The sequence below is a fragment of the Calonectris borealis genome, chromosome 6 (assembly GCF_964195595.1).
Source record: "Calonectris borealis chromosome 6, bCalBor7.hap1.2, whole genome shotgun sequence".
Classification (NCBI taxonomy): Eukaryota; Metazoa; Chordata; class Aves; order Procellariiformes; family Procellariidae; genus Calonectris; species Calonectris borealis.
In genome coordinates this window covers 36,077,126-36,098,104 of record NC_134317.1, presented here as the reverse complement: position 1 = coordinate 36,098,104, position 20,979 = coordinate 36,077,126, and the positions used below count along the sequence as shown (strand labels likewise).

Sequence of the window (20,979 nt, the reverse complement as noted above, 5' to 3'; positions counted from 1 at the left end):
ATTTTTTTATTCTCTTGATTAGAAATAGCTGTATGAAGATTTGTTATTTATCAACTACTGAAATGATTGTCTTTCCAAAATGTTATTTGGAAATAATTGGAAAATAAGATTACTTGAGTTAATTAGGTGTTTCAATGCATAACTTATTTCTCACAAATTACAATTTTTTCAGTTTCTTGGCAGTACGGAAGTGGAGCAGCCCAAAGGCACAGAAGTTGTAAGAGATGCTGTTAGAAAATTAAAGGTAAGAAAGAATTTTTAATGAAATAAATGGAATGTATTCTTAATCTGTTTTCACAGATAAGACACTTTGTAAGTGTTTCTAGGTAAATTCATTGGTTCTAGAAGCAGTTGCTTTTACTAATCTCCTCCCTGGTGTGTAGGCCCTTCCCTATTATGTCCGTATTATCAGATGTTCTGCTGTACAAATATTTAGTTGTCTGCTAATTATATAATCATAATTATATGATTATTTGTAGTATGAAGTTTGTGTATCTTAATGTGTAATGCTTGTTTGTTGGAAACTTTAGGGCTTCGTTAATACTAACTTAGGTAGCAACAATTTGTTTTAGCTGCCATCCTTACTTTATGGCTATCAAATGCCTCTAATTATGGCACTCTAAATGTGTTGCCAGAGAATTTAAAAAAATTAACTCTTCCTTGACCGAAAAACTAGTGACTTCGGTAATGCCTGCCCTGCATTTCTCTGTGCGTTGCTTCCTATGAGCCCCAGTTACGTAAGTTGCCTCTTGTTGCAAAACATAGAGTACCCACCCACTTAAGGTAAGCTGTTGGTGCCAGAGAACAGGACCAAGAATGTCAAACCATGCCGTAAAGGGCTGTGATAGCTGTGTGGGTACTGGCTGTCACACTGCTGTTCATCTAAAGCTAACGTGTCTGGTCCATGTAAACTGACTGTTAGACTGGAGGTGAAGTTTTGTGACACTGGCATGAATGTTGTTCACCCTCCAGCTGTGATAATTCGTGTTACATCTGGAATAGAGCTGTAGTGAGAGAATAGGGTTTACAAACGAAGCCTGTTTATGACAAGGGACATTACTGCCTTGTCTTCCAGATCTTCGTGTTTAGCTGGAAAAGCTCTGTGCGCACAAACGCTGCTGCACATAGACGGCTGAGAAAATCAGATATTTACAATTTCTTCTTGGTTATATGTCTCTGGGTACTGAGGGACTCAGTAGGCAATTAGAAAGTATCCTAGTGAAGTGACTTGTTGAGGGCTGCTAACTGGTAACATGGCTTTGACTTGACTGAGTGACAGCTAATATGCTTAAAGCTCTACAAATGCTGTAAGTTGTGTTGGGGAATGCTGATTTGATTTGTCTGCTAACTCACATTGCTGTGGAATTGCACTGTTTCATGCTTAGCTGCTTAGAGCTATTGGAGCATTAGTTTATTTAGATGTAAAAATTGTTCCGCCTACTATTGTACTTCCCATGACTTTTTGTAGGGTTTTCATTATTCATTTAAACAGAAGTTCCTCGGAAATGGACAAAAATTTTGGGAATCAATATTGAAAAATTTGTTTCTGTGTTATGACTATAATAAAAAAGGAAGGCGGCATGAAACACTATTCATGTAGCTCAGCTTTTAAGACTGAGGTTTCCCTTTAAAATGCCATCTTTGCAAGATTGATTAGTAATTGGTTTAAGGTATTGAAAGAGAAATTCTTTGCCATTATTTTTGCTTTACCAAAATAGTACAGCTGCCTTTAAAGATCGCTTAGTCAATTCTTAAAATGTTTTACACCAAAAAGATTTACTCTGCTGCAGTTCATAGAGACATTATTGCCTAGTTGTTTTCAAGTGTTTTAGGCTAATGTAAGTATGACCTTTTTTCAACCATTGCAGCATGCTACCAGTGGAAACAAAATGTATGGTTTTGTGTGCACCTTGTAAAATTTACAGCTAATACTGGAGTGAAGCCTGTTGTGTTAAGATGTTTTGTGTTTATAAACATAATTACCCTGAGCAAAGCTAATTCTGTGCAGCAATCTGTCAAGATATATCCTGTATGGAGAAGTTTTCATTCTATTTTAATTATGTTTTATCAGACTCCTCCCAAGTAAAGCAGCTGCTAAGTGTCTCTAACTCACTGGTGGAACTCCAGGCTAACCTGGATTCTCACTGATCACTGGAAGCTTTTGGTGGCTTGGATTGTATGATTTGGTACCTTGAAATAGTTTGCTCTGAAAGCAGGTCCAAAAAGGATTTCAAATAACTGTTCTCTGAAGTGTAGGAAGAGCCAGAACTATTTTCCTTTCTTGGGAAAAAACATTTGTCAGCCTAGCACTAAAATTTAAAAGTAGAAATTTGTTGTATATACTTGTGCTGTCATTGGAGTACATAGATATCTGTTCTAACTTTTTACACATGTTCCCTAAATAAACTGCCTTGGAGATATGTGTCTGAGTCATTGCTGCCAGAATTACACTATTTTCTTCAAGCTTGGAAGTTTGGAGCTTAGATAATCACAAGCTTATTAGAAAACTCACAAAGTAATTAAAGACAACTTTTGGAAAGACTTGAAAAATCTTGGAACAGAATTCAGAGAGCAATAAAGAGGTTTTATGTTTGAAACAATCCTCAATTAATTGAATGCTCATTTTAACATTGATTTATGTTGTGCATCTGAATTCTTTGAAGAGATGCCTAGAGGGTGCTGGATTTTATTATTAACCGCACATCTCTAGCTTGTTTTTAGGAAATGGTAATTAAAAATTTTAAACCAGTGAAAACGGCTTGAAAACTAATGTCTTATATTGAAGGAAAACATAGTGGTTTTTTGAGTAGGAGAGTTTTTAAAAGATGTGTAGCTTGTGATGTTATATTTATATTTTTTATTATATGGATTTGGTTTTAATCACAATGTTGTTAATCATAATTTGTTTTTAATGAAAATTAATAGCTAGCAGTAAAGCAGCTGACTCATTCTTAATATTTGGAGCTATTTTTACAACTGGCGTGCATTGCACTAACAACCTTTTGAAGTCACGTGCTTACAGTGATATATAGACCATGAAATACTGTCACTGTAAACTATTTTTCTTAAACCATCATGTCATCAAACTGTGTCAGAATAGACATTTGATATACAACTCTCTACTTTAAATCAAAAGCTCTTGACTTATACAGCACAAAGATTCTTCACTTGCCAAACAAAGGTTTGTGCAAAACTGTAGCATGCCATTCCATGAACTCACTTTTACCAGCAGGTGGAGCTGATGTTCTACAGTAAAATACAATAACTTGGAGGAAATTTTTCTTGATGCTTCATTGTACCTGTTTTATCACAAATACCACTGCTACATTTTCTAAACACTTGACAATTCTGCTGGGTCAGTTGCAATTTGAATATAGACGTTTTTCAAGCATCTATACTAAATTTTTCTAGAGGGTTGTCCAGTGGTTTTATCTAGTTGGGATTTCCCCTTGCGTTTTCAAATTTCCTGGAGCTGTACTGCAGGAGGAAGAAGAAAGTTGGACACTAATGTTTTAAAATGTGTATTTTTATTTCTAAGATAAGGTGAATTGTTCTCATCATTTGTTACAAACAATTTTTTCCTTCCAGTTTTCTAGTCAAACTAATTTCTAGAATGAAACAAAAGCTAAGGAAAATGGTACCACGATGTTGTATCAGAACATGCCTACATTATTCAAATATGTAAACATTGTCAAATCACACTTTATTTTATAAAATGAAATTATTACTTTCCTTGATTAATGGAGGATATAACTTCTAAATTGGACTGTAGGAATGAGTTTGGTCCTTCTCAAAAAGTGCTTGAAGGGTTGCCAGAAGTGAGAACAGGTGGAAAGATTAGCATAACAGATGGAAAGGGCAGCATAACCAGACTGCTAGTAAGAAAACGCGTGGAGGAGTGTTAGGGAGAAAGCAGAAATAAACACCTGAGATTTGGACTGGTCTTTTTACAGTCTTCAAAGGTTGTTTTTGTGAGGACCAAACTTAAGGCTGTTCTCTTGCCCAACTTCCAACCCAGTCTCCTTTTCTCCTTTTCTTGGAGATGAAGTGGAGATGACCAGTGATAATGTAAATAGAATTTGTCACTTTGAAGCCACTTGAAATATTCTTCATCAGCTCCTTGACCGTAAGGACACACAAAGTGAAGAGTGCTCTTTCACACACCTCCACATATGCTGTGATGCTCTCCTGCTGCTGCCCTTAATGGACCATCAGCGGACGTTGTTCTGAGCTCCCCTTCGTGTTAAAGCTGGGTTTCATTTGTTGTTGAAAGGACAGAGGAGGGTGGAGTACAGAAAATCTTTTAATACTGGGATAAAGAGGTTTCCAGTCAAGCCTTACAAACATGACTGTTCTCTTTGAAGTACTGGAGAAAGCAGAATGTGTGGTTCGGGACCAGCAAGGGGCAGCCTGAAGACCAAAGCAGATAAGATGAGAAGAGTTGAAGAAGAGAATACCTGTTTACCCTCCCCTCTCAAAAAAACAAAACAAAACACAACACCCAACCAAAAAAAACCAAACCCCCAAAACCCCACACCACCCAACAAAATAACAACCAAAAAACTCCCAAAACAAAAAAAAACCTGCTAACATCCCACCCCCCCAAAAAAACCAAACCAAAACAAAACAAAAAAAAAAAAACCCAAACCAAACAAAAAAACCCCAACAAACAAAAAAACCCTTCAGGGAGTGAGAGAGAAAAAAGACTGTACTGCATTGTCTTCTACACTGTGGTTATAGACCAATAGCCTTCCTCTCAGTCCTGTGTGTGTTTGGAAAATAAAATACAACATATTCCATAGAAATGGATTTCCGAGACAGCTTTTTCCCTACCCAGATGATTATCGAGAGATTCAAGTTCGCATATCTGTGGCCTTTTCATCCTTTTCCTCTTCTTGACAGCTATTTTTCAGAGGTCATAATTTCATTATACCCACATAAAACGTGCATGAGAGTTTGGACCATAATATCACCAAAAAGATGATATGTAGTCACTGCAAAAGAAACATGGCCTATTTTTTTTTTCAGGCATCTTTCCTTATAGTGAATGTTGTTACGAAAAAAAGAGGAAAAACATCTTCTCAAAGCCAGATATAAAGCTGTGTCTCAGCTTAGACAACTACGTTGCCCTCAAACAGATGTCTTTTAAGGTGTCCACATGAAGTGCAGTGCCTGATGTCTTACTGGAAGCCTGCGTGAAATGAAGGAGCTGAACCTCTATGCCCTAGGCTGAAGATTAGCACCCAAATCACAGAAACGTCTACCTTTGATGTTTCGAGGTTTTTTTAATAAACTCTTGCATTGTGCAGTGAGGTGTAAATATTAAATAAAAGCACATAGTTTTGATCTGTATAGTTTAAATTGATTTTGATAAAATTTCTTTTAACCGTTATTTCTTTAACTAAAGCTCCTGGCTGTTCTTAAAACGTGATTTTTTTCCTCATGTTATTTTTGCTGATTAATCCTCTGATTGTAGTTTGCTAAGACTTGATGCATAAGCATTTCAAATGTAATTTTAATAAGAGTCTCAAAGTTTGCAGTTTTCCCTGCTACAGTAATAAAAGACAAGATATATGGAAGTTTTTTCTTCTTTATTTTTAAAGCTAAATAAACCATAGAAGATAGATTTATTTTTATCTGTTGCTTTCCCTAAAAGATTCAAGGAAAACATGATGTTAATTCCAAAGCAGTTAAATAAAAGCTAGCCCATCCCACCGAGCTGCTCATATTATTATTGGGCCAAATCTGGGTGTTTTGCCTGAGAACAATATATGTATAAGCTAACAGCTTAAGAATTTGGCCCATCGTATCTCTTCCCAAGCCATGCTGTGACTTACTATAATTTTATATCATTGTCCATTTTGATGCCAATGGGAGGCTACAGTTTTTTACCCTCTTAAATAATCTTGTTACTGTGTGAGCTACAAATATTACTTTGTTTCAAATGTGTGCTGAAAGGAGAAAATAATGTTTGTAAATCTGCCCTGTCCAGAGGTCCCTCAGGGTCCTCTTTAGGTAGAAGGAATGAGTAGGAAATAAAGAGAGAGAAGAAAAAAAGCAAATTGGCTGATACCTGACTAAGTGTTAGGATTTGCTGTTCAAACCCTGCACAAGTTTGAGAGGTGGCTGAACTTAGCTTTCTAGAGAAGGTCAGATATGAAAGAAATTACTGATCAGTATATGTATGTTATCTGTTATTACACATAACAAGAAATGGGCAGGAAAAGCTTTAAAAAAGTAACTGCACCAGATTTTCTGAATTTATCTATGTGTACTTTTCAGTCACTGTATCTCAGTAAACCTTTGATTAAAAAGCTTGTTTGTGTCTCTGGGTGTCTGTATTGAAGAGATTCTTTTGTGTTTTTCTTTCACCATTAGCTTGTTTTTGATTTGATGGAGTTTCTTATAAAGTGGGTTTCCAGTCCTCTGCTAACTTTTGCAACTATCCTGTGATCTTTCTCCATTTTGTCAACATCCTTCTGCATTTGAAAACCTCAGAACATAAAATTTGAGTAGTTTCTCACAAGCAGCTGATGCAGTGCAGCCGTTGTTGTCATCTTAAGGATATTTTTGAAATACCCAAGGATTGAATTAATCTTCCCAAGCGTAGCTTCATGAGAAGAGTCCACAGTTAGCAGAAAGTCTACCATGACATCAAGATTTCTTAATTCCATCTTCACAGGATAGTCTCCCAAGAAAGAAAGTTTGTTCCCGAATGTATGATTTGCAAAATTGGTATTGCAACAGAGATGTTTTGTTTGCATACAGGCAATCTGTGTGTTCTGGTTGGTGAGGTATTCTCTGTGTTACTTGCCCCTCCATCAGCCTTTGTGATCTGCAGGCTTCCTCTGTAATGATTTTAGATTTCAGATCATTAGTTACTTTTCTCCCCGCTTTTTCCTCTTATATTTTCTGCCTGCAGATTTTATCAGTAATTACTTTCCTCCTGGTCATTGTTCAATAATGTCATGCTTAAGAAATAAACCCTGATGGAACACATTAGAAACATATCTTCCCAATGACAATTTCCTGTTTATAACTGCATCTGGAGACTAATGTAACTAACTTAACTAACACTTTCTTTGTATTGCTTCATTTCCTAAATATAATGGCATGCAAAACTCAGTCAAATGCTTTGTCTATTTTGACAAGCTGCATTTTTTGTAAAATTCATATTGATCATCATTAATTTCATTTCACTTGAATTCTCTAGTTCTTGAACTTGATTTATGCCTTTTGAGAGTGGAGACGTGGTAGGGTCATTTTGTTTGCCCTTTTTTTAGTATTGGCACAGAGTTATCTTCTGGAACTTCCGCAGTGTTGTAAGACTTCTTGACTACTTGGAGCAAGCTTTGGCCAGCTGTTCTAAAACTCATGCAAGTTATTCAGATCTACTTATTTTAGAAAGTTTTCATGTTGTAGCTGTTGTTCGGGACTCCGATGAGGTGAAACCAAGCATTTCATCATCATTCTCAACATACACTATGGCTTTAACTCAGTAAAGTCAAATATTATTTATGCCTCCTCTTCATTACTGCACAGAAATATTTGTGCGCCTCTTGTTTATAAAGGGACATTTCCAAAAAGCCAGGGTTCACTCAAGTTCAAGGCTGTTCCAAATGGAGGTGTGCCCCAGGATTATCTACTGCATAGGTATGATTCTGTGCACTGTAAATTACATTGGAAATTGAGACGCCCAAACTATCCAGGTGATCTGTGGTTTTTGTGGTCATTCCATTTCGCACGTAGCAAATTGAGCCAAGCACAAAGCCCTGTTGTACTATGAAAAGGGACTGCATATGTCCTCAAAGTTTTATCCAATAAAAGGACATAATCAAATTACAAATCAGAAAGGAAAGCTGGTGGAGTGGGGATGTTGAGTAAATGTATGAAAATGATCTGAAAGACAATTGATAAGTTTTATATTCATCATAGAAAAAAATCTGTGCTAATAAAACATTGATTGACTTATCATTTTCCTATTTTTTAAAGCAGACACTTAAGAACCAAACAGATTAAATGGGCAGTATAAAATTTAAGTCAGTTTTGGGGGGGGTTTAATTAGTGATTTTTATTAAAGAAAAAATATCTTTTTCCTGTAGCAAATTCAAATTGTCCTAGAAAGTCAAGAAATGTTGTTGGCCAAAATGCCTGTAAACCAGTGATTAGGTTTCTTAAATTTTATTTTCTATAAAATTATTTTTTTAAAATAAAAAGATGTGTATGAGATGACACACCTTAATTAAAATAAGGGCATGAGGATAGTCATTAAACTGTTTTCAAAGTATACTCTAAATACGTGAGAAATGGGCTTGAAGATAAATAGGACAGGAAAAGGATGTGTATTTTGCAAGAGCTATATACATGATACTGAAGAGAGGCAGAACTAGAAGTAATGTTAGATTTGCTTGACTTTTGACTAGTTGGTTTCCACTAGTAAGTCATCATGTACAAACCTTCATAAAAAATTTGGCCAGTGACTGTAGCAATCCTAGCTGTTGAAATGTAAAATGGGTATTTAGATTTAAGAGTTGGTTTTGAGAACAGCATAGAGTGATTTAGGTGGGGTTTTTGGTTTGTTTTTTGGTTTGGTTTTTTTTTTTAACTAACTTGTGAAGCATGTGATACTTATCAGCTAACGTGATATATTAATCAGTAATAAACTGTTTGGATAGGTCATGTTACTGTATGAAGTTAATAGTTAATTGATTATAAATTATAAATTAATGTTTAGTTACTAAAATTTTTAATAAATGTGCTTTCAAAATGAGGAATAAAATTGGGAGGCAGGGAAAAACAGGTTAATTATATGCTTTTAGGGTGGTTCTTAAAAGTAGTTAATAATTTTCCATGAACGGAGCTGCTTACAAGCAAAATGAAATAAAATAGATGGAGAGAGTCATATTGTGCAAAGCAGTTGAGTTCAAGGAAAGATTTCCCAAGTACTAGTTGGCATAGGAATAGGGACAGAGCAAAAACCCAAACCCTCAACTATCACTTAAATAAATAATTAATTAAAATCAGGGGTTTAGGTGTTTGTGGGGGAGGTTTCAGTTGGCTACAGCCAAGTACAATCACAAGGTAATTCAGGCTTCTGTCTTCCAGGTCTAACCCTTCTTAAGGTAGGTTAGGACCTTTGTTGGCATCCTAGACTCTTTATGCCACTAAAAGTCATTGTCCTCATTGACTTTTTATATAGCTTATTTGAACTGATGATGAATTATGCGTTCAATTATACTTGAGTGGGAGAAAGCTTGAGGTCGATGTGTTCAAACATATAGCTGTGAAGCAGACACTCCTTCTCGCCTTCAGTGAGTTATCATCCTTATTTATGCATTTGAAAATACCATTCCATGCTGTCAAAGCCTTGAGAGGAAAAGGGCTGGTAACAGAGCAAAATATAGAGCAATTCCCTATCTTTGCTAATAAAGTTACACAAATTCATGACACTTCCTAACTGCCATGCAGTAGCAAATTTGAGATACTCTGCTTATTTTATATGCAGTGTTCATGAGAGAAAGACAACTCAGATCTAGCAGCTAGAAAAGGAGATATAAAAGGATGAAAATGTATTGAATAGGACACATTACCAGACCCAGTCATATGAAATGTTGTCTAGCCATCATCTAGTGAACTGTTAGCAAATAAATCCTGAGAATATGATAGAAGAGATCAAGTATTTCTTAGGTGTTGACAGCTATAGTGCTTTCACACTGAACCTGTTTAAAAGAACTGATTTCCTTAGAGGAACATACAGGAGGTACCCTCTGTGCGTGTATACAGGAGTGTAGAAATAGTGGGATGTGGAAAACATAACGATGTTCCCTGCTCAACAACCAAGCAGTTGACAAACTGTCTGAAAGTGTTCATGTTTCTACTGTTCTCCTAGAAATCTCATGCAAAAGCTTAAATTAAATGCATAAGCAGCAGATAAAAGTTTCAAGAGAACCAGCTAAGTAATTTAAAAATATTTTTTCTTGAATTATAGGAATATTCTATAGTGTGCAGTCAGAAATGCTGTTCTGTGCCCAGAACAGCGACTTTGGGAATGGTTGGCGCTGTTTATAAGAGCTTTTTGAAGAAAGAAGGAAACAACTTCAGGTGGAAGGAGTTGAGAGGAAATGAGAAATAATACAAAAAAATAAAGAAAACTTACTGTTAATGTGATTGCTGTTGTATTTTTCATCTTATAGTTTGCAAGACATATCAAGAAGTCTGAAGGCCAGAAGACGCCCAAAGTTGAATTACAAATCTCAATCTATGGTGTAAAAATTCTAGATCCAAAAACAAAGGTAAGAGACTTATATGTTTATGGTGCTAAACTAGCAATTAAATATTGTTTTAACTGTTTTTAATGTTTTTATTGGTTTATATTTTTAAAAAGTATTATAAGGAAGGCCATTCTGTTGATGGAAAAGTCTTCTAAAATACCATTTCTTGTTACAACACATGGGTGACATCTTTCCAGGAAGGTACATGATACTCCAAAATACAGACTGTAGCTAATGTGGGATTTAATCTTTTTAATCTTTTCACACCAGAACTTTTAAACTCTGAGGAAGATGAAAACACTGTGGTAAATGAATGTTAACAATGCATATGATAAACACCTCTCCAAATGGTCACCATTGTGTAGGTGCCCACATGTAGGTGGTTGCAGGTGAATGAGGAGACAATTTGTTTGCAGTGACTCTGCAAGTGACTCTGCAGTGACTTTATACTGCTGCTTTGGAATTGCACCTCTCTTTCCTTACCCTGTTCATTTTTTTCCTCCTTTTCTTGTGTTTTTAAATTTTTTTTTCCCCCTTCCCTAGAATGCATACGTTTCTCAGATGTGTTACCCATTTCTCTGTAAACTTCATGTAGCAGGCCATAAGCACTATTGTAGGCTTTTCGACTGGCACAGCATGACAATTCCTGCCTTTTCAGCAGTTACGTCCATCGAGTCATGCCATGGATGGGTTTTCTGTTCCTCTGTTTGCTCTGGTGTTTTGGAAGGGGTTACTTAGTAAGCAAAACATTCTCCTCACAGACTTCGAAGAGGAATAATGAGATAAATATAATCAAGCTAAAAAGTATTTGTTCAATAATCAGCAATTCTTAACATCTCAGTGCTCTTAAATCTTTCATACATATGTTGAATGTTGGATTTGAATGAACTGTTGGTTACCGCTTCTTAATTCTGGCATAATTGCTACCATTCAGACAGCGATACTGCCTTTTGAGAAAAGGTAGCTTTAGTTCAAGACTATACCTACTTGCAACCCATTTTCACTTCAGACTCTTGATACAATCACAATTCAACAGTTCATAAGCAGAGGGGGCAAGAAATATCCATGTCAACTTTAATTGCAGTTTTTGCATATTCCTTATGTGATAGGGCAGAAAGGGGTACTAAACCCCATAACCTAGCAAAAACTGTTTTAAAATAACAGTTTTAAATGCCAAAATATGTTAGTCTTCCTAACTCTTCCTTCAGAGATTAACAGAAAGCTGTGGGATGGAAGTTCCTGGGGGAATAGGAACGTTCTAATCTCTTAGCAATGCTATTATTACAATTGAAATGGTAATCAACTCTCCCCCACTTCGTTTCTTAAAGCTACATGTAAATGTAAATTTGAATCAAGTTTTCCTTCTTTTTGCACAATGTATAGATGCTTTAGGAAATGACTTACATACCGTGTTACCATCGCCAATTACAATAATTTTTTCTGCGTGTTTTTGAAACAAATCATTTCAATAATATTACAGAGGAATATTGGTTTATATTCATGTGATGACTATTAATTGTGGTAGGAACAGGAGGCCTGCTCATGTGTCAGGACTTGATTCTATACTTGGCACTCAAAAAAGGGGGATTATAGGAAAGTGGTTCTGTCCTTAAAAGGTATATAGTTAGGTGGATCTGAACCTAAAAGAACCAGAACAAGCATGTGTTATTATATGTAACTGTTAAAGAGCTACAACAGAAAGAGATTGAATGTGAGAGAGATTTGGGGACATGGGAGAAATAGGATGTAAAGAAGAATGGCTATAAAGACTGAGAAAAGGGACCCAGTTGGGGCAAGGGGAAAAGATTGCCCATACGGTACATATTTTTGATAAATGGTTGTGTGCAGAGAGGGCATACCCATGTTTATGAGCTTACAGCAATCTGGGAACCCTGGTGCTGCACAGAAACTTTCTTTTTTTTAATAGATAATAGTTCACATCTAAACTGCATATTTTCCTTTAAAGCAAATACTGCTTTCCCATGTAATAAGCCAAATAAAATAAAATACCAAGAAGAGACTTGTTGAAGAAAAACAACAAAAAAACCCAAGTTGAGATAGTTTATTTCAGTCTTGTCAAGCTCTCTCAGCTGAAGAGCATTGCCACGGCAACTTTTTAAAATAGCTGGAACAGGCTTTTTAATGGAAAGTGAAATACAGTATCGAAAATATGCAAATAATAATGTTTTAAAGTTGGTTATGTTACACCTTAAGTAAGCAATTATTTAGATGTCTAATTTATTTCTCTGTGCCCCTGTATTTGGATAACAAAGTAATTTTATTTCTGTTTTCTACATTTAAGATAGAAAGGTAAGGACTTACTTCAGTAAAACCATTTTAACAAACCCTGGGAGATGATGAAATCTGAAGATGGTGTGCACCTGGAAGAAGAACAGAGTGTTTTACATAATCAGTCCCTAAATAAATTGCACAGGGATGGAAAGCAACAGTAAAACCAATTTTCTACAACTGAAATTACTGTCCAAATAAACACTTCCAGATAAATGCTGTCCAAATAAAAACTTCCTGCTTACATTCAGTAAAAATGGGAACATTTGTTAGGAGATGAGTTTGCTAACTTCTGTTATATTTTAAGTTCATTTTTGGGCGCTCTCATGTACAATGAGAGACATTCAGAAATGTTACTGCAACTTGCCTGCTCTTATGTACACGAGGAAATCCAGAGATGTATTTTATGCATCTTTATCCTAAGCAAGTATAGTAATTTTTTGAAAATAATCTTTCTTTTTATTTGCAGGAAGTCCAGCACAACTGTCAACTCCATAGGATATCATTTTGTGCTGATGATAAAACTGACAAGAGAATATTTACTTTCATATGCAAAGACTCAGAATCAAATAAGCATCTGTGCTATGTATTTGATAGTGAAAAGTGTGTAAGTATGCAAGATGCTTTAAAAGAATTTGGGTGACTGTTACGGACTTTGACTGGTCTACTTTGAAATAAAACAGGAATGGTTAATAAAGGCAGGTAGCCTGCCTTTCAGTTGGGGTCACTTTGATATAAACTTTCATGCCAATATATTGTCTTGTAACTTAGATGCATTAATTTGAAGACGACCCTTTTTCTTCTAAGGTGTTTTTCTGGGACAATTCTTCTTACTACCCAGCTTGATACCCTAGGCCAAGCATCTGCAATACTGTCAGAGAACAGACTGCATCCCACCAAGGTTGAAATGTTTGCACAGCTGTTTTGCAGAGATTGCTGCAACCCGGTGGCTGAGAGACCCTCACAGGCTTTTCTGCTGATGTATCTGCCTCAGATGTTTGGGGTTTTTTTTCCTTTTTTTTTTCCCCCGATTTTTTTTCCTTCTTTTTTTTTCCTTTTTTTTTTTTCTTTTACAGCAAGGTTCCCCCTTCTCTGTCCACACCACCACCACATTTCTCAAGTTTGTTAATGCCGTGGTGCACTACTAGAGAATTCATTGCACCAACCACCGACATTCTCTCGTGTCTGAGCTAGAACAAAGCAACTGTTCAAAACTGTGCAATAGCAGAGAAAAAAATAATACTTTAGGACAGGAAATGAAGAAAATGGTGTCTAGCTGAAACGAGGTCATGTGTTTGCCCTGGCAGAAAGTAATTAACAAATAAAACCACTGGAATGAACACCAAAAATGGATGTTTAGTTTTTTTTATAATGTAGAGACTCTCTTTTTGATTTATTCTGAAGTAGCTGAGATATCATACAAAAGAAATACTAAGAAAGTAGTATGTTTTTTAGAAAAAGATGCATATTCACTTCTATTTATATGCAGTTATATAGCATTGTGTGTTACTTCACAGTGTTTCTGGTGATTTTGTTGTTCACCTGCATTGCTCCAGTGCCTTCAGTAGATACTGTTCAGAATTGCTATACACATCTGTTCATTTATCTTCAAATTTCTATCCTGTGTCTCTTTTTCACACATTTCCATGATTTTAAATTGCCCTTGCAGTCTCTGCACACTAGTAGCATTTCTATTCCAAACCAATGCACCATTTCTTCTTCTCTCTACCCTGATATTCCACTTATTGTACTACTTTCCTCAATTTCAGTCTTTGTTCATTAGTACTCTCAGATTTCAAAGGATCCCACCTTAGTTGGTACCCTTCTTTTCAGCCAACCTTCATACTTCCAGGAAGATAGGACTGTGTACTTCTAGTGTCCCTTACACTTTTCTTTTACTAACATAAACAGTTATTGTCTAGAGCAGTCCTAGTTCAGCTTTTTTGGTCTAATTCAGTCTAACTTGTGATTTTTTTTTAATAAAGATGGCCATATGTTTTTTTTTCACAGTAAAAACATAGAGGGGTTAATTCCCCATTCCTGTAGAACTCAGGTCTTTACACACCTCTACAGAATGACTGTACTGTTGCACTGATGGATAAAAGGCTGGGAGAATCACATTCTGTACCATTTTTGTGTATCCAGCCCTTCGTGTTCTTACAGGTAGTAAAGGAAAAATATTCTTGGCATTGAGCAGAATGCTCTGCTTTCATGAGAAACAACCAATTTCAGGTTTTCATTTCAATAAAGAAGAGAAAATTCTAGTTAGCTTTAGCCAGATTAATGTTTTTTCCAATTTTTTTTTGTTGTTCCCCTGCCAAATTTAAAAAAAAAAAAAGTGGTTACTGTGTTTACTTTCTCTACTAAAGTTCTAAAGCAAATGGCATATCCATGTATTCACGTTTTATTAGTGCCTCTTGTAAGTCTGCATTTTTTTCTGAAACCTTGGTGTGCTCAATCAAGTTCTTGTACACTGATTTTTACCTCTTTTCTTAAAGTAGATTTTCTGTATGGATTGTATATACACATCATAACATACGATGCGAATCAGCATAGCACTACTAAATTATTATATTTTGCACATATAAATGCAAATTCTGTTTAGTTGGATTTTTGTAATCAGAAATACTTGCCCAAGTAAATACGCTATGCTGATTGAGATTTTATAGGACTTCTAAAAATAAGTGTTGAAAATAAGTTTAAAAGCAATAGAGGTCAAAACATCCATTATCATGAAAACTTTAACCCATTAAAATTAAAACAATTTATTTAATGATAGAAAAGCCTGTATTTGCTTCAGAAATCATCAGAAAAAGACATACTGCAACATGTTATCTGTATTTACAGAAATCAGAGGCATAATTTATACTAAAAATTAGCTGATTGTGTTCTGTCTGTTCAGTCTCCCTTCTTTACGTGAAGTATTTTTAAGTTGTATTCATAGCATTTTGTGTCAGGGTATGTTGCTGAAGAGTGTTTCCCATGCTCCTTTGCAGTGTTGACTTCATGATGGATGAAGCAAACCCTTTGAACATGATATATGGTGTAAAGTATTTTGTGATCATCTGAAATGAAAACAATTATATAAAATTTTCACAATATACTAATTTCAGTCTTATGTTTTATGTAAAGGCAGAAGAGATAACTTTAACAATTGGTCAAGCATTTGACTTAGCTTACAGGAAATTTCTGGAATCTGGAGGAAAAGATGTTGAAACAAGGAAACAAATTGCAGGTTTACAGAAAAGAGTAAGTTCTGAACTATATTTTTTAAAGAACATGCTACTGTATTTTTTTTATCTGCTTTCCATGACAGCATAATTTCCAGCATTATTCTTAGATGGCTAAGAACTGCATTAAAAAAACATATTTTTTGCCATCTTGCAAGGTCATTAAAGAGAAAAGCAAGGTTGAAATATGGACGTTACAGAAATTTAAGTTTGATTTTTTTTGGTAATCAGATAACTACTTAAAAATTGCTTCTAAATCACCAGATCTCAGATAAAACTTATTCTCAGTGGATGTTGTTGTTGAAATGAATGAATATCCCAATAGCTTTTGCAATAACTGCTTGCTTTGTAGATCCAAGAATTAGAAACTGAAAACACAGAACTGAAAAATAAAGTTCAAGATTTGGAAAACCAGTTAAGAATAACACAAGTACATGCATCTCCGGTAAGTACACAAACATAAGTCTTGTGTCTGAAGTTACTCTAAATTTATAATCATCTGTGTTATGGTAATTATTATCATCTATGCTGTTTCCAGTGATTATGATTAACATACAGTGATCATGTACCATAGCTGTTGAAATGCAGTATTGAGGTAACAGTAAGATTGTGACAAGCCAACAAAAGTGCAAATTGCAGTCTCTCAAATTGTGGTTCTTTAATCCTCTTGTCATACCTATTTGTTGCTGTCTAAAGACAGTAAATACTCCTTCTAGTAGACATGTAAGGATGAAGAACTCTGGCACTTAAACGATCTGGTTCACCAATGCTACTTAGGATTTTTCTGGGAACTTTCTGTCACAAGCATATTGTCACTTACAACTGACATTTTCTAAATTACTTTTAAAAAATTTTGCCTGCCTTTCAAAGGAGTCATTAGGTCTCAGGAACTAACATTGAGTGGGTAGGTACAAAGGAGCAAGTTGTGGGTTCCTCATCATGGGAATTTTTTAACACTTCCTGCAGTTCCAATAGATGATCACGACAAAAGTATTTTTAAATGACTGACTGACCGTTACTTATATCTAGGCAGGCCTTCTGAAAATGCAGGTTGCATTGCAGACTGCAGATCCTAATGACTCCCCTTTTCTTACAAGCATATTCTAGCTATACAGCATTAGGTAACTGTGAAAATAAATAAAATTTCTTAATGTACATATAGCAAAATCTTAGAAAAAGATGGACTGCTTTTAAGCTGTGCATTGTGGGCCGCCTTGTTCCTGCCCTGGATGTATACCATTTCACTTTAAATGGATGTTTAGAAATTTGGGCAATGTAAAAGTATGTTTGTAATGGTAATGACAATTTTTCTGTAGTGTCTATATACTCCCTTGGTATCGATTAGATGTTGTTCCCATGAGGAACTGTCATTTCATTTTACTGAAATCTATTTAGAGGAGAGAGCACCATAAATTATAAATACTGCGTAACTCCCACAGTGAAAATTGTGAATTATGGATGTCTTCCTACTCATGAAGCATTCAGTGAAAGGTAATCAACTTTAATGCTAGATTTAAAATCAATTTAGTCAATCCCTTAATCTTTTATTTTCCTTAATTAGGATGGCAGCTAGTTTGTTTTTATTTATGCATATAATAACTAAATGTATCTTTGAATTCAAGTAAACAGGCTCTTAAGTCTCTTGTGATAGATGCATTTCTCTTTCATTTAAATTAGTGAAGAACTTGGTAATTGCATTTAGCAAAAAAATTAAAAGTATCAACAATGACCAAAATATTTCCTGTAGCACGTTTATATTTCTTTTGTCTTTTAAGACAGTGGTGTCTAATTCCTTATTAATGAGTTAAGATCTAAATTTGTAAATTTGCTAGCTATTTGTATTCTCTCCCTAGATGGTGTTTTATTGTTAATTACTATTAGTACAATGAATATGCATATTGCTTAAATATCACTTAGACGACAACAAAATTATGTGATAATTATTGATAATTATTAATATTAAAATAATTCATTTTAATAAATCACTACAGCTATTAGTTTTCACATATAAGTTTATTGCTTTATTTACTCCTTAACCTTTAAAAAAAAACCCCACAAACATTTCCTGTCAAATTTCTGAGTTTTCTCATTATTAGAATTGCAGTAAGAGTCATCTAACAGCCTATTTAATATCTAAATTGATTCTGCCACAAAATAATCTTATATAGATGATTTGAATAAATGTTGGAACAGGTTGCCCAGAGAGATTGGAGGTATCTGTACTCCTGGAGATATTAAAAACATCCCTGAACGTGGTCCTCAGCAGCTTCAGCTAATTGGATCCTGCTTCAAGCAGGAGTTTGGATTAAGCTACTTTCTATTTATGTGATTCTTTGATCAGTTGTGCAGCCAACAATAAAAAAGAAACATATCTGGGAATGTCTTTCTCAAATCTAGGAATATGGCTGTATTCACCAAACACTATCAACTTTTGTACCTTACCAGGAGACATCATTCAAGTACGCCTGTTTTAAACTAGGTTGTGTACACTGTAAATCAAAGCTCTTAATTGTGCTAGTTTAAGAGTAAGTACATATAAGTGCAACAATTAGGTTGAAAATAAATGAAGGAATGGAATAGTGAGGTTATGAACTGACTTTTCAGTGCAGGGAAGAGGAAGCATAAATATTTTTAAGGTAGTTTGATGAGTGCCTGGAATAGCAGTGGATATGATTTGATGATACATAGCTGCTCTTTTACTATGTAAGCAACAAATACATATGAAAGAATAAAATTACAAAGACCTCATAAGACAATTGATTGCCCGTTATAGTTTGCAATTAATTTTATAATCTTTTAATTCAAATCAACTATCATTTCAAGCATGACTTTGCAAAGAATATTTTCCTCTATTTCTACATAATTTCTGTGACGAAAAGTAACACTTCATTTTTTAAAAAATTATTAGAGATTTGATCTTTTTTGCTGAATTTAAATTTAAAACTTATAAGTTGTTAAAAATATCTGTACTACTGCTGCTCTATTTCTTCAAAATTAGCAAAGAAAAATAGCAGTTCTATCTTGTGATCATTTTGTCAGAGTAACATTTTCAAATCTGCTGTGGTAGTATTTTGTTAAACACTGAAATAAAATAGCTTACATAAATGAAGCAGAATATCCAGCATGGGGAATAATACCTCATCTGAGTCACTTCCTAAGCACTTTTGGTTAGATGGGGGAAAACTTGCTTCCCTGCAGATATTCTTCATGTTACATGCTATGAACATAACACAATCATTCTCGTGATTTAAAGCAGATTTATAAAACTATAAAGTTTAGGGGTTTTCACAGTTCTCATATCCATGTTATTGAATTATAAAGAGATGCCAGTGCCATAGTAGAACTTTCTGAAGCTTTTTTAGACATAACAAGTAATTTTATTTATTTATATTTAGTTAATTTGATATAGCTATAACTCCTCATCTGTCAGTCCATTTTGTTGTTATTCTGTGTGCTGAGGTCTAGGGAGGAATCATTTAATGATCGATGGAAAGTTTAAGCCCTTATACTTGATACCTAATATGACAAAAGTACCTGTGCCATTAACTGGCATCACAGTAATTTGTAAAGAAATGTTCAGTTTCACAAGCCAACTACAGATGGTTATAAAGTGGCTTCTGTTTATGCTTAAATAGTACCTTGGATTTTCTTATCTTATGCTTTCCTTTTTGTATTTGGTTGTTTGCATGCTGTTTGTACTTTCTCAACATTTGCCAGATGTGCTTAAATGGCTTTCCTGTCTTATAGGTTGTTGACTGTGCTTTAGTGATTAATGCATGGTCACAGAAACACTTGGTAATCAGCAATTGATTTAGCACTTCAGAAGTCAACACTAGCAACTTGATTAAACAAGTATATGCTTAAAGAAGCAGAAGATGTTGCAAGGGCCTGTGATGACAGTTCACAGAACATGACAAATATAAACATTGAAATCACGTTGTGTGCTACATTCTCTTCTCCTTAATCCCCACCCCTACGGAAGGGGGACTGCAAGCCATCCAGTCTAAGCAGGCATAATTTCAGGCTGACAATGGGCATGTATTTTCCTTCCTCATGAGGGAAGACTTAGGCTTTTAAGTACTTATTGCACCTGTAGTGTGAAACAGTGCTGTTACAGACACCAAGTGATGTCACTGTCGTGCTTTATTTGTTAAAACACTGATCTAGGACAACGTCTTTCCCACTTGTCAGTAACTGAGAAACCATGGTATCATTGTATGCAGTTGTCTATCGTTTCTTTACTCCTGCTTCTTTGTTCTGAAGTTGATCAATTTTGGTGTCTTTAATTATTCTAGACACATTAGTCTTTGCATTAATTTTTAATGAAATTAAGTAGGTAGAAAATACCTTCAGAAATTCAAAGTTTCATTCTTTTTGTATTATTTCCCTGACCCTTGACACTGTTGTTTTTTTTTTTTTTATAAAAAGCCATTTCTGCTTTTCCTGAGAGTGGAGCTAAAGCTCAGGTCTTCTGAGTCCAAGACCATTTTCCAATGAACAGAACCAGATTGCATCTCCTGTTCTTACTTCAGTATCAAAAAGACAATAGAATCTGAGAGCATCTTTAAACTGTGGATGGATAACTTAATATGTATAGGGGATTAAACACTTGGTTCATTTCACATTTAAAAAAAAAAAGTAGTCTTGACATGCTTCAGTTCTAAGCAGATACATGCAGACTGTCATTTAAAATAAACCTTTCTAACTTCCTGTTATCATTTAAAATAGGCTTGCTAACTAAATATGAAGACATACATAAAGCCATTTGCTGGAATTCATACTCAAGATCAAATGTAATACTATCAAGACTTAAAATTCAGATCCTCTTTTGCTTCCAAAATGTTTTAAAAATATTTTGTCTATAGTTTACCAAAGATGGTACTTCATATACATGATGCTCAAGAACAAAATAGATGTACCATGCTGGACTGCAATATGTGACTTTACTGACAGATTTACTTCTCTAAAAGGAGTCGGTCATGTATTCACATATTGAACTCTTGGGTAATAATGTAGAACACTTTATTTGCTAAACGTAGTGCTGAAACATCTTAATTTGCTGTTCTCTGACGTCAAAATACGTCCAAAGAATATTACACATGGTGACTTATCCAAAATCCATCAGTGATCTAACTAAGAGAAGAAAATGCAAGCAGTGAATTGCAAGCTAAGGCTTCATTTTAAGCACA

At 34.9% G+C, this 20,979-nt stretch overlaps 1 protein-coding gene across 3 annotated transcripts in view; it reads left to right on the top strand.

Annotated features, from left to right (window-relative positions):
- The window catches only part of GULP1 (GULP PTB domain containing engulfment adaptor 1), a 168,691-nt gene that overhangs the window by 123,161 nt on the left and 24,551 nt on the right, over positions 1-20,979 (top strand). For all 3 annotated transcript variants that reach the window (XM_075153683.1, XM_075153684.1, XM_075153686.1), the window contains 5 exons: positions 173-244; positions 10,194-10,292; positions 13,030-13,167; positions 15,693-15,809; positions 16,143-16,235. In XM_075153683.1, the coding sequence (XP_075009784.1) occupies positions 173-244; positions 10,194-10,292; positions 13,030-13,167; positions 15,693-15,809; positions 16,143-16,235 (519 nt within the window). The remainder of the gene's footprint in view (positions 1-172; positions 245-10,193; positions 10,293-13,029; positions 13,168-15,692; positions 15,810-16,142; positions 16,236-20,979) is intronic.